Genomic DNA, 12775 nt, shown 5'->3' on the forward strand with positions numbered 1-12775 from the left:
TGTGGGATCCTCCCAGACCGGGGCGCGAACCCGGTTCCCCTGCATCGGCAGGCGGACGCGCAACCACTGCGCCACCAGGGAAGCCCAAAGTCTCTTTCTTTATACGTTTATGTGTGTGTACAGGGCATACATATACACATATATAAAGTGCAGGGCAACCAAACTGCTATCCTGACGGCTATCATGCCGCCCGTCCCTTACCCCCAAGTTTAGTCTCCTTTATTCAGTCTGTATTTATTCTGGTCTGCTCTAGGCTAAGCATAGATGAGTAAGGATGGGTAAGAACCATATGAGACCAGATTCCCCACGGGGATCCTTAAGTGAATCTCACGCACCCCTCCCCCAACTCCACCACCGCAGGGTCCGCCTGAGTAAGCGCCGAGCCAAGGCTGGGGTTCAGTCGGGTACCAATGCCCTGCTTGTGGTCAAACACCGGGACATGAATGAGAAGGAACTAGAAGCCCAGGTAACAAGCACCACTGACCCAGGGCACCCATGGGGAGGGTGGTAGTTTGTGAGGAGTGGGACAGGAACCAGATAGAACACCCTCCCCCCTTTCCCCTCAACCCTGCTGCTTCCAGGAGGCACGGAAAGCCCAGCTGGAGAACCACGAACCCGAGGAGGAAGAAGAGGAGGAAATGGAGACGGAAGAGAAAGAAGCTGGGGGCTCAGGTAAAGCTGGATGGGCCAAACTCTGGGAGCCCTGGGAGGGTGGGGAACTGGGTCTTACTTCTTCTTGGCTCCTTCACAGATGAGGAACGAGAGAAGGGCAGCAGCAGTGAGAAGGAAGGCAGCGAGGATGAGCGCTCAGGCAGTGAGAGTGAACGGGAGGAGGGTGACAGGGACGAGGCGAGTGACAAGAGTGGCAGCGGTGAGGATGAAAGCAGTGAGGATGAGGCCCGGGCTGCCAGGGACAAAGAGGAGATCTTCGGCAGTGATGCTGATTCGGAGGACGACGCTGACTCTGATGATGAGGACAGAGGACGGGCCCACGGCAGTGAAAATGATTCAGACAGTGGCAGCGATGGGGGTGGCCAGCGGAGCCGGAGCGCCAGTCCCTTCCCCAGTGGCAGCGAGCATTCTGCTCAGGAGGATGGCAGTGAAGCCGCAGCTTCTGATTCCAGTGAAGCTGAAAGTGACAGTGACTGAGTCCCAGGGCCTTCAGGGCCGGTGCGGATACTTATTTCGTGCAGGAAGGCACTTCTCGAGTGGTCTCTTTCTTTGTGAGCCTTTTGCTTTGTTTCCCTCTCCTCCAAACCTCTGCTGTTAATAAAGCCAACTTCTCTTTACTTACCCTCCCAGGCACCATGGTCTCATTCTCCTGCCCCCCCCCCCCCCCCCCGCACCCCTGGTGCTTAAGGCACAGAAGCAAAGGCCACAAAGGCAGGGCCACTAGGTTTTTCATGAAATGTAGCATAACAAAGGTCAGAATCCTTTTTGTTTTGTTTGTTTTTTTTTTTTTTTTCCAAAATAAGCCCAGACCATTAAACAAGTGAAACTCCAACAAATAAGTCTTCTCCAACAGCGAGAAAAACTGTACAGTTACTCAAAGCTGATTCTGCCGGTGGGGCTGGGAATAGAAGGGAGAGTGAAATCATGGTGGAGGGGCAGGGGCAGGGGCCGGGGAGGGTCGGAGGTGGATCAGGGTTGGTGCTTAAGGCACAGAAGCAAAGGCCACAAAGGCAGGGCCACTAGGTTTTTCATGAAATGTAGCATAACAAAGGTCAGAATCCTTTTTGTTTTGTTTGTTTTTTTTTTTTTTTTCCAAAATAAGCCCAGACCATTAAACAAGTGAAACTCCAACAAATAAGTCTTCTCCAACAGCGAGAAAAACTGTACAGTTACTCAAAGCTGATTCTGCCGGTGGGGCTGGGAATAGAAGGGAGAGTGAAATCATGGTGGAGGGGCAGGGGCAGGGGCCGGGGAGGGTCGGAGGTGGATCAGGGTCCTGCCCATCAGAGTGGGGCCGCCTGCGTCCTGCACACTCTGCTGACAGGTGGGGGGAGGGGGACAGCTCTTGCCTCCCACTGTGTATGGGGGTGTCCCTCACCGCCTCCCAGGGCCAGGAAGACCCAGCTCACCCTGATGGGTAGTGAACAAGACAGGACTGGCTGGGAGGAGGTGAGGGTCTCTAAGAGGGACACCCTGCTGATTCCAAAACGAGGTGGCCCCTGTCCATCCCACTTCCCCGGGCTAGGAGAGGATTGGAGAAGCCCTGGGAGTTGGAGGGGAATGAGCAAAGGCACAGAAACATGGAGGGGCCGGGGTGGGGGACTTGCATAGGTTGATGAGTGTGCAAGAGGTACATAAATAAACCTGACACCCTACCCAGCCCGGCACTGGGAGAGGAGGTGGGGACCTAGAGCAGGTCCCCAGGGCCACCCCACCCCCTGGCTTCCTCCCCCTCCCTGGGCTCAGAGTTGAGGGAGGTCCAGACCAGGAGAGCAGAGGCAAGAAGGTCTGGGGAATGGGTGAGTGCAGGGAGGGTGGTGGTTTTAAAATTTTTTTTGGTTTTTTTTTTTTTCCCAACATTTTGTATCTTTAATAACATACACAATGGTTACCAGCCATATTCATAACAAAAGTTATTCATAAAATGTATCTAAAAATAACATTTTTTCCTTTTCGGTGTGAAAAGCTTGAGAATGTCCCAGTGTGGGGGGGGGGCGGGTTGAGGGGGACAGGGGGTTGGAATAGAGGACCCTGGCTTCCCTACAGCCTGAACCCCCAAATCCCCTCCCTCCACCTGGGCCCCAGCACAACCCCTCAGGAGGAACAGGGATCGGAGGGTCTGTATGACTCGGGGGCTGGGACGAATCTCTGGCTTATGATATAGTGTTCCACTTAAGTGAGGTCATGACAGAATGGGGGGTGGGGGTCGGGTAAGGGTGAAAGAAAAGGGGATGGGGGTGGGGAAAGAAACCAAAAACCATCCCCTTTCCCTTATTCCTTACCCCCAAGTCTTTCAGCAACCAGACCTGGGAGTGGAGAAGAGTTTGTGTCGGTGGGGGAAGGAGACGTTAAGGCAACAGACTTCCTGACCTCACTGGCTGCCCTGGCTCCCAGCCTTCAACCTCCGCATCTGGGGAGCCAGGGCTGGGGGCAAGTGGGGAAGGGCTAGAGGGGTCTGGAGGAGAGGGCTCTGCCCTCTCCCCTCGTAAAATTCAGGCTCCCCCTGCCACTTTCTTGGCTCAGAGAGAGGCCTGGGGATTCTAAAAATGAGAGGGAATGATCAGAGAGAAAAACCGTTAAGAACTATATAAATATGTATCTTAAATAGGCCTAAGAAATTAATTGCAGAGAACCTCTGATAAACAGGGCAAAAGGAGGTGAGTGAGAGGAGAGTGGCTCCTGTCCTTGGGGAATGATGGGAATGGGGAAGGAGAAGAAGGCAGCAAGGAGGTGAGGGGGGAGGGGGGAGGGAGAGAGAGACAGAGAGCGCGGGAAGACAGACACGCTCCTCTCCTCACCCGCCTTTATCTCCTCAGCTCCTCTCAAATAACATTCAGGAGAGCAGATTATCTACCTCACTCATCTCTCCCCAAATGTCAGATGGTTCTGAGCAGGCCCCACAAGACAGTGGGTCAGTGAGTCTCTGGGGGAGAGTGTTTCCTTGGGAGGGGCAGGTGGCCGGCAGTCTGGAGGAGGCAGGGGTGGGACGGGGCCAGGTAGGGGATGAAGGAGGGAAGGAGGGGGCAGGCAGGCTGGCCAGTCCCTGCCCCCTTTATCCTGGCTGCCCCCTACCTCCCTGGGCCTCAGCAGAGATCCCTCGACGGGCCTGGGAGTGAGCAAGGCGTGTGCCAATGTTAAACAAAAGTTAAAAGGGTGAGAGAGTAGAAAAATATTAGAATGTATAGCTGAGCCAGCCCACCCTCTCGCTGTCGCGGAGAAGCCCGTTGGGGGTTGGCCCCCGCCCGCCGCCCGGGGAGCCTATGGGTGCGCTGGGCTGTGGGTCCCGTCAGATGGTGGAGGTTTTGTCTGTCCCATCTGTGGTAAGAAAGGGAGGAAGGGAGGAAGGTCAGGAGCTGGCGGGAGGCCCAAGAAAAGGTGCTCAGGTAGCCTGTCATCCCAGTCAGGCCCTCCCTGGAGTCCGGCCTCCCCTGGGGACCCCTCAGGATGACTCTGAGTTGCTCAGTTCAGAGGTGGAGACGCTGGTGGGTAGGTGGGAGCTGGGTCAGGGAAAGAGGAAATGCTCACCACCCAAGGCGTGTTCTGTCATGCTCAGACACAGAGACTCCAGAGTGGGATTGATCTCCAGGTCAGGCCCAGGGACCGGGCAGTCTGGGTGGGAGAGAGGAGAATGGAAGCAGTAAGTACTGGACTGGAGTGAGAGGTAGAGTCTTGAAGACAAAGGCTGGCATGAGGGAGAGGCTGAGGGGGACGAGAGGGAAAGGGAGGGAGGGAAAGTAAAGGCAAGAGACAGAGACACAGAAAACGTAAGACATGCACACACCTGGATGGAAGATATGACTGGGCAGAGTTGAAGGACAGACAGGCCTGGGAGTGCCACTAAGCAGGCAGAGGTGATGATGGCAAGGGCAGAGGCTTGGCAACACAGAGAAAGGCTGACAGGAAGTAATGTAAAGCTGGGGGAGCTGTTTGGAGGCCACGACTATTTTGGACACACTACATGTTCCCTTGGGCACAGTTGAGGGCATCTGCCCTGAGCACTGGGCAGCCCCGTGCTCCCTGACTGATGACTTGCTCTGTACTTGGTGTGGAAGCTTAATTAGAACCCTTCCCTCCCACCTGGACTTGCTCCTCTGGCAGGATGCTGTTGGGGAAGGCCTATCAGGCAGGGCAAATCTGGACAGCAGCCATGGGGGCTGGTCTTCATACAGTCTCTCAAAGGGCCTCCTGTTCTGGCACCTGGGCAACAGCCCACTAGGTCCCTGGGCAGACCTGACACCACCCACTGCTTAAAACCCTTCCTGGGCTCCTCAATGCTTCTAGAGGAACTCTGAGCTTTTAACCTAGGTTTAGAAGACCCTGCTCTTTCACGCTCCAGCCTCACCTCTCACGACCTCCCCTCTGAACCCATGAGCCATGTCAGACTCTCCTTAATAAAAAAAATTTTTGACCTTGGGCAAATCACCTCTCTGAGACTCAGATTCCTGACTAATAAGATGGGAATAATATCAGTGCCTTCACATGTGCAGTTGGGAGGATTTCATTCAACAGTGCAGGAAAGGTGTCTGACACACAGTCTAGCACACGGCATACTGGTGAAAAGAACCGTTCTCATTTTTTACTCCTGTAGTTCATCCATCTAGTCATTTAATATCATTTACACATGCCTACCATGTGCCAAGCCCTGTGCTAGGATGAACGGGACAAATGGGGTCTCCTGCCTCCCACAGATGGCAGTTCGCATCATCTCATAAAGAATCCCTATTGCTTTGGCTATTTGTGACATGAAGAGTTTGGGGTCACAGGCAAATCTAAGCTCTCTCTAGAGGCAGCCCTTTCCAAACCAGCCTTATCTGCTTCTGCAGCCTCAGTGCCCAGCAGCAAGCCTGGCACAGGGAGTCACCCCTGACTTACTGAGCAAGGCAGGGCTAGCGCTTCTCTAACCTCCCTTTTGCCCACTTTGCCCTCATTCTAATCTCCCATCTCTAGGCTGATCTGTGAGCAGAGGGGAAGACAGCCCTTCCACCCTTTAGTGTAGAACCGTTCCAAGAGCTGAAGTCTACTGGTTCCTGCTTGGTCACCTGGCTCCTGAAAGAATGCCAGTGGACTGATAGGCAGGACTCCCTTCTATAGACACCTGGCTGCTGCGGCTGTCTCATCCCCTCCACCCTTCCAAACTGAGTACTTAATGATTCTCGAAGAAGACGGGGACAGAGACCAGTATGAACACTAAGATTATGACACAGGGAGGGAGAGAGACAGAGATGGGGGGTGGGGTGGGAATAAGGAGAGAGAGAAGATGACAGGGAGGGGGAGAAAGACAGAGAGACAACACATGCAAGGGATAGTGTGTACAAGACCCAGAAGAGAAAAGAAAGGCCAGCTAAGGGTGCTGTTGAGGATGAGTCCCAAGGGTGGGCACTGTACCTGGAGGGAACATGAGAATGGCCTGGGGGGACGAGTGGACCGGGAGCGAGTGGGTCCGCTGCACAGAGCTGCGGCTCTGGCTGGGCATGCTGTTGCTGCCTCCAGGGTTGGCGAACCACAGGTTCTGCATGTGGCATGGGAGAGAGAAAGCAGTGGGTGAGCGGGGAAGAGGCCCAGACCCAGGAGTGGTGGAGCTGGCAGAGTTGTCCCCTCCCCTCTACGCTGGGCCCAGACACAAAGATATGGACACATATCTCAGGCACCACCACCCCAACCCCAGAAGTGCCAGGTCCTTTGCTTCCAGCTGGCTCACCTGTCGGCCCTGGCCCCCAAGGCTGGGGCTGGTGAGGGCATGTCGAGGGGAGATGCCCCCAATGCCCGAGGGGCTCAGAAGGCCCATTCTGCCAGGCGGAAGGGCCCGGGGAGGCATTGGGAACTGCCGCTGGGTCCGCCGGGCCACCCCCATCCCCACAGAGCCAGCTATGGGGAGTGAGTTGGAGCCGAATGCCCAGCTGTGAGAGAGCAGAAGGCAGGGTGTCAGTTTAGGTGGATGGGGCCCATCTGTTCACCTCTTCCTCACACCCCCCCGCAGCCCCCATGGGTAGACAGAACACAGATCTGCTCTGAGCAGGGATTCCTTGTCCAAGTCCCTGCCCTGTACATTGTCTCCTCCTGCCCCAGGGGTACTCCCAGGATGGAGACGGGGAGTGTACGAAGGTTTCCTCAAGTCCACTCAAAGTAGTTCTCCTAACTTCAATTCTCAAGCGCAATATTTCTGTTGTTTGTTTGGAGTGAGAAGGGACTTCAGAGCTCTCTGCACACAGGTGAGGAGAACAAGGGACAGGCAAGGGGGCCAGCTATGGGGACATGTGCTGGTTTTGCCAGCTCAGCACTCTATTCTAATGGAAAATCAGGGACCACCTGATTTTCTATGGCAAAGTCCTCACTGGGTGACTCATATAAAGACACCCAGTTACTGAATGAGTATAACAGGATTCCCAGCCCAGAACGCAATCACCCCTCTAGGCACTATCTGTCAACCAACGAGGGCCTAGGGAGGGAAGCCCCTGTGCCCCGGCTGCCCGCCTACCCTTTCTGCTGCCGGTAGCTCTGCATCTCTAGTGCGGCTTTGCGCGGGAAGGTCCGGAGGAGCTTCAGCACTTGCTGTTTCCAGGACAGCAGCCGTTTCTTCTGCGTTTCCGTGAAAGCCTAGAATTAGGGGGGTGAAAGGGGTGTGTGTGCTTCTTTCACATTTGCCTTCCATCCATTTGCTCAAATATTTATCAACTGCCTGTGCTGGTCAATGGTGGGACACAGAGGTGACCTGTGCTCTCGGAGCTTACAGTTTAGTTGGGGAGAAGATACACACGCATTCATAACAGTGATAAATGCTGTGAGGGAGAAGCACAGGAGGCACAAGAAACCTGATGTTATGAAGGGCTGGTCAAGGCAACCCTGAGATACAGATGTATCAACTGAGATATGAGGGGCCAGCAGATGGGAGGGGGACTTACTCCCCAGAGGATTATGTACTAAGGCTCTAAGAATGAGCGCTCAGGGGCATCCACTGAACCCAACACTGGGAAGAATGAGGGCTGGAGAGGTGGGCAGGTGCCAGTCAGGCAGGGCCCTATTGGCTATATAAGGAATGTTGGTCCTGAGAGTGATGGGGCAGCCTTTCCCTTCTTGGGACCCCTAGAGAAGGCCTCACCTCATGAGTCAGGCACTTTTCGATGAGCTGGAGGTAACTGGTGATGTTCTCCTCGTCTGGTCGGGACACCAGCAGCTGGGTGCACACTTGGGGACATGGCAAAGGGCAGGAGGTTAGCTACCAGCACGCCCTCTGCCATGTTCCAGCTTCCCTGGCCCAGCTGGGTGGCACAGAAGATGGGTCAGGAAACTCATGCTGGATGAGTACTAGCTATGTGCCAAGCACTGTACCTGGCTTATCACGAGGATATATAAAGTGCCCACCATAGTGCCTGGCATAGAGCAGATGTGAAGTCAATGATACCTTTTCTCCTTTTTAAGTCTTGCAACAGTCTCATCAACGTAGGCATTTTTAGCCTGAGGCTCAGAGAGGTTGAGTCACTTGTCCCAGGCCACACAGCTAAAAGAACTTAGACCTGGGACTTCCCTGGTGGTGCAGTAGTTAAGAACCCGCCTGCCAATGCAGGGGACACGGGTTCGAGCCCTGGTCCGGGAAAATCCCACAGGCAGCGAAGCAACTAAGCCCGTGCGCCACAACTACCGAGCCTGCGCTCTAGAGCCCAGGCGCCACAACTACTGGAGCCTGCACACCTAGAGCCCGTGCTCTGCAACAAGAGAAGCCACGGTAATGAGAAGCCTGCGCACCGAAATGGAAGAGTAGCCGCCGCTCGCCACAACTAGAGAAAGCCCATGCGCAGCAATGAAGACCCAATGCAGCCAAAAATAAATAAATAAATAAATTTATATATTAAAAAAAAACAAACAAACTTAAACCCAAGTGTAAAGTTGCCTACACTGTGCTGCCTTAGGAAAAGGCGAGCCCATTAAGAGCTTCACCATACCCATCCCGTGGACTTCAGTCCCCTCTGAAAGAACCAACGGATTCGCCTTATCTGTTCACTCCTAACTGTATGCAGTTTCCACTGACACAATGTCCCATCTTCTGCTCAGGCTGGAGACACTTCGAGGGTAAGGGCTGTCTCCCACCATCAGCCTGGACGCACCCGAGGGCAGGGGCCCTGTCATCTCAGTCTTAGCCACTCTCTGTAGTGCTCTAATCCCCAGAGTGCTTTGAAAAGTTTTGCTTCCATCATTTAAACTGGATTTGACCTTTGATGCCTGGGTTCACTTGGCACCCTGCCCCAGAATTTCCTGCTGGGCCCTGGGTGGTCTCACCTTTGCCCATCACCCGTGTAAACTGACTGGGGATGTCTCCATCAGCGACGGGAGCCGGGGCTGGCTCACTGCCGTCAGTGGGAGCTGGAGCTGGTGGAGGGGGGTAGCCCTCTGCAGCTGGAGGGTCCTTGGCCTCACTGCCCTTGTCTGTGCCAGGGTGAGCCAGGGGAGGCTCCGCACCTGGCAGCGGCGGCTCCCCCCGGCCCCCGTCCTTGGCAGTAGAGGCGGTGGCGGTGGCGGCAGCCACAGTGGCCTGGAGGACACTGTAGGCCTTGATGGGGGTGATGATGATCTGCTGCAGCTCCTGCAGAGCGTTTCGCAGATTCCCGCCTTCCAGCACATCCTGAGTGGGGAAGACACAGCCTGGGTCACATGCCAACCCCCAGAGCTACATAGAATGACTATACATGTGGGGTCAAACAGTCCTTGCAGAGAACTGGTGGGACCCTGGGTTCCAGCACACAGAGAAGGCAGGTAAGGGCGCTGCCAGAGCATACACACACACACATGCACAAACACACACATCTGTACATACACATTCCCTCTCCCCCACCCCTCAAGGTAGAGTCCCACGGAGCTTAGAAGGTGGGGCCCTCAGGGTCCGACCGAGGATGGAACCAGATTCAGACCCAGAGATCTGGACTAAGACACTAAAGGGGGCAAAAACCAGAAGGTAAGTGGCAGGGAAAGGGAAAAAGGGATGCAAATCAAGGCAGATGTGTAAGGAGAGTGAGCGGATAAGAAACAACCAACTGGAAAGAGAGGTCATGCACACAGGGGAGACACTCTGCTCTATCAGAAAGAGCTGTTAGAAATGGAAAAGTGAAATGGAAGAGAGGGACTGAGTCAACAAACAAGATTCTGGAGACACAGGCCAGGACAGACAGGGAGGAGAGCCTCTTAGCTTAGCCACAGCAAGTGAGCCCTGTGATCCGACCTGCACTTGGTCCCTGGACCCTGGTTCCCTAGGGCTGGGGAGATCCCGTGGGGGCCACATGGGCAGCAAGGCTGACCCAGAGACTTCAGCCACTAGCACCACTGGGTAGCCAGTTGGCCTTCGATGGGGATACTAGGTCCTCACCTTCTCCAGGGATTTGAGGACACTCTGCCTCTCGCGCAGCTTCTGGATGCTCAGGGCTATCTTGTGGCGGGCACCTTTGGTGACATTCTGCGGTAGGGCAGAAGGGGATAGGAAGCTGGAAATGGGAGGCTGAGGTACTCAAGGTGCCCCAACAAGGCCCAAAGAGACAGAGGAGGCTTGGGCTGCAAGGGTAATGTCAAAATGGTACTGTCCCCAACCCCGCCCTGATGGTCCCCTCGGCTTCACCTGAGACTCCAAGTGCTGCTCAGTCAGTGTCATCATCTCCTCATAGCTCATCTGTGAGAAGAGGGCCGCGTACTTGTGCAAGCGGAGGCTCTTAAGCCACGAGGGCACATCTGTGGAAAAGAAGGGAGGGCCTAAGATCAGGAATCTGGCCCTGGTGACAGTTGTGGGGAAGGACCAAGCATAAATCATAGGCAGACTTAAAAGCTGTAGAAAATTGGAAGGAGGTAGGGAGAAGCCAAGGGTCCGTAGGCTACCTTCTTCTGTCCAGCCAGACCCTTCCAGGTGGCCTTCCCTGGTCAGAACACCTGATCCTCCTGAGTTGCTGGGTTGGATGTGTACTAGGATGACCTCTGATGTCTCTAAAAGTATTCCTGGAACCTCTATTCCATCGGTTACCTCTGTGTCCTGGCTTTCTTGTCAGACTGCTGTGCCTGAGGGCAGGTGCTTTTCCCCCATCAGACTGGGACCTGTGGGGGTCCCTCTGCTCAGTCTTAAGCCCTAAGGGCAGGGCCTGTGCACTCTCCTCAGACCTGTGCCCTTCTCGGGGATGGAGGGGGGAGAGGAAGAATTGGGTGGGGAGGGACAGGACAGGCGGGGTGGCAGCTACAAGCTGTCTTCTGTCCTTGTAAGCTCTGTGGAAGCCTCCTGAGGAGGGTCCAAATGCTACTCTCCCCCATTGTACCTTTCATGCCACTGCCGTCCTCCTGAAAAGTGTTCCGGCTGGAGCCCTGCTCCTCCGTCTGCTCGCTGCCAGAGGAGGCCACGCTGCTCTGGGGCGAGAGGGGTGCGTGGTCGGGCGTGGTGAAAGCAGCCCGGGCCCCAAGCTCCTCTGGACTCGGCCACTCACCAGGGGCCTGGGGGCTCGTGGGGATGAGCGACATGGAGCGCTTCAGCGGGCTGGGGTGGATTTGGCAGGGGAGACCTGGCCGAAGGGGGAGAGAGGCAAGAGGTCAGGCTTGGGGATCTGACCACAGGAGACCGTGTCCCCCTGGTCAGTGCCATGGATGGCAGCTCAGCCCTGGAATCCAACAAGAGGAAGGGACCCTGGGGTCTGAGGGGAACCACCTACCAGGTACTGCTGGTTCCCTCATTCCTCTACCCCCCAATCCATCAGTAAGCTCTCAGCCACTTCTCTGAACTGCTCCACTTCCTCTGCTAGCACCTTGGGCCAAGTCACTGGCATCCCTAGCTGGAATTACTGTCACAACCTCCTCACCAGTTTCTTGCCTTCATCCTTGCCCCCTACAGTCTAGTCAACTCACAACAGCCGCACTGATCCTTCTTAAAAATGCAACTGACCCAGTCAGTCCCCGATTAAATCTTACCTGTAGCTTCCCTTCACACTGAGAATAAAATTCAAACTCTTCCCCCGACACCTACAAGGCCCTGCAGGATCCGGGCCCTGCTCACCTCTGACTTCTCATCCATCATGACTCACCCCTTTGGTTCAAGCCCTTCTAGCCTTTGCCGCACCCCCGCCCCAATCTGTTCCTGGAACACTCAAGCTTGTTCCAGCCTCAGGACTTCTGTGCTTGCTCGCTCTTCTTGTTCTCCTGATCTTAGCAGTTGGCTCCCCCAGGTCTCATCTCAAACAATCACCTCTTCTGAGGCTTTCCATGAACCCATAGTCAGCAGTAGCTGTCCCCCACCAACCCCCTATCATTATCACTCTGCCTTATCTTTCTTACAGCACCTATCACAGCTTGAAATGACCTTATCTAGTTATTTGTTCACTTGCTTATTAACTGTATGGCCCTCCTACAAGACCTGTGACAGCAGGGCCCTGTCCTGTCTTAAACATCATTGTATCCTCAGTCATTACAATGGGGCCTCGACTAGAGGAGGTTCTTCACAACTACTTGCAAAGTAAGTGAATGAAGTACATAAACTGCTTCCTCAACATCTGTTATTGGGCTTCACCACCTCCCAAAGATTTTTCCTATACTGAGCCCAAATCAGGGTGAATCCAGGCCCTCATCCACAGGATGTTTCGCATCCTCCATCCATCGCATTCCTGAGATAGGAAAAAGGATCCAACTTGATTTTTAACCATTCTAAGGACAGGGCAGGTTCCCATGAGCTTCCAGACCTTTACAAGTGCTATTCCCTCCCCTAGCTCACCTCTCGTCCACCCTTATCTGCCAGCCACTTCAGCCTTCACTCCTGGCTCAAGTGTTCCCTCTTCTGTGACTCCTTCCTCTGTGTTCCCTGGGCCCCTGTGCTGCTACCTCAAGTCCAGTACTTCCTGCCCCCTTCACTAGCCTGCCTCACACTGGACTCTGGGCTTCTGTAGGATGGCAGCAAGCCTTCCCAATCATTTCTGTACCTCCAGGTCAGGGCAAGATACACAGGAATTTTCAAAGTTTCACTAAGTCTAAAAGGAGGGCACCCACCATCCTAAGGGTGCTAAGGGGGCCTCTGAGCTTGACACAGGAAATCTAGAAGTATCCCAAGTCAAAAAAGAAAAGGAAACAAAGCCAAAAAGCCTTACCCTGGGTAGGTGAG

At 54.6% G+C, this 12775-nt stretch overlaps 2 protein-coding genes across 17 annotated transcripts in view; one reads left to right on the top strand and one right to left on the bottom strand.

Annotated features, from left to right (window-relative positions):
• The window catches only part of PAF1 (PAF1 homolog, Paf1/RNA polymerase II complex component), a 5242-nt gene extending 3948 nt beyond the window's left edge, over nt 1–1294 (top strand). For both annotated transcript variants that reach the window (XM_007114483.4, XM_007114484.4), the window contains exons 12-14: nt 361–466; nt 582–672; nt 752–1294. In XM_007114483.4, coding sequence (XP_007114545.1) covers nt 361–466; nt 582–672; nt 752–1149 — 595 coding nt within the window. In that variant the 3' untranslated portion in view covers nt 1150–1294. The remainder of the gene's footprint in view (nt 1–360; nt 467–581; nt 673–751) is intronic.
• A 376-nt stretch (nt 1295–1670) lies between these two features.
• The window catches only part of SAMD4B (sterile alpha motif domain containing 4B), a 38224-nt gene continuing 27119 nt past the window's right edge, over nt 1671–12775 (bottom strand). For 10 of the 15 annotated variants that reach the window (XM_028477410.2, XM_028477413.2, XM_028477406.2 and 7 more), the window contains 10 exons: nt 10953–11192; nt 10271–10380; nt 10025–10111; nt 8944–9286; nt 7769–7854; nt 7148–7266; nt 6371–6569; nt 6058–6181; nt 4198–4281; nt 1672–1869 (listed from right to left, as the gene is read on the bottom strand). In XM_028477410.2, coding sequence (XP_028333211.1) covers nt 1784–1869; nt 4198–4281; nt 6058–6181; nt 6371–6569; nt 7148–7266; nt 7769–7854; nt 8944–9286; nt 10025–10111; nt 10271–10380; nt 10953–11192 — 1478 coding nt within the window. In that variant the 3' untranslated portion in view covers nt 1672–1783. Of the gene's footprint in view, nt 1870–3140; nt 4282–6057; nt 6182–6370; nt 6570–7147; nt 7267–7768; nt 7855–8943; nt 9287–10024; nt 10112–10270; nt 10381–10952; nt 11193–12775 lie in introns of those variants that run through there. The other 5 variants (XM_028477414.2, XM_024132559.3, XM_028477416.2 and 2 more) reach the window with 5 other exon arrangements.

Source organism: Physeter macrocephalus, chromosome 17 (assembly GCF_002837175.3).
Source record: "Physeter macrocephalus isolate SW-GA chromosome 17, ASM283717v5, whole genome shotgun sequence".
NCBI lineage: Eukaryota > Metazoa > Chordata > Mammalia > Artiodactyla > Physeteridae > Physeter > Physeter macrocephalus.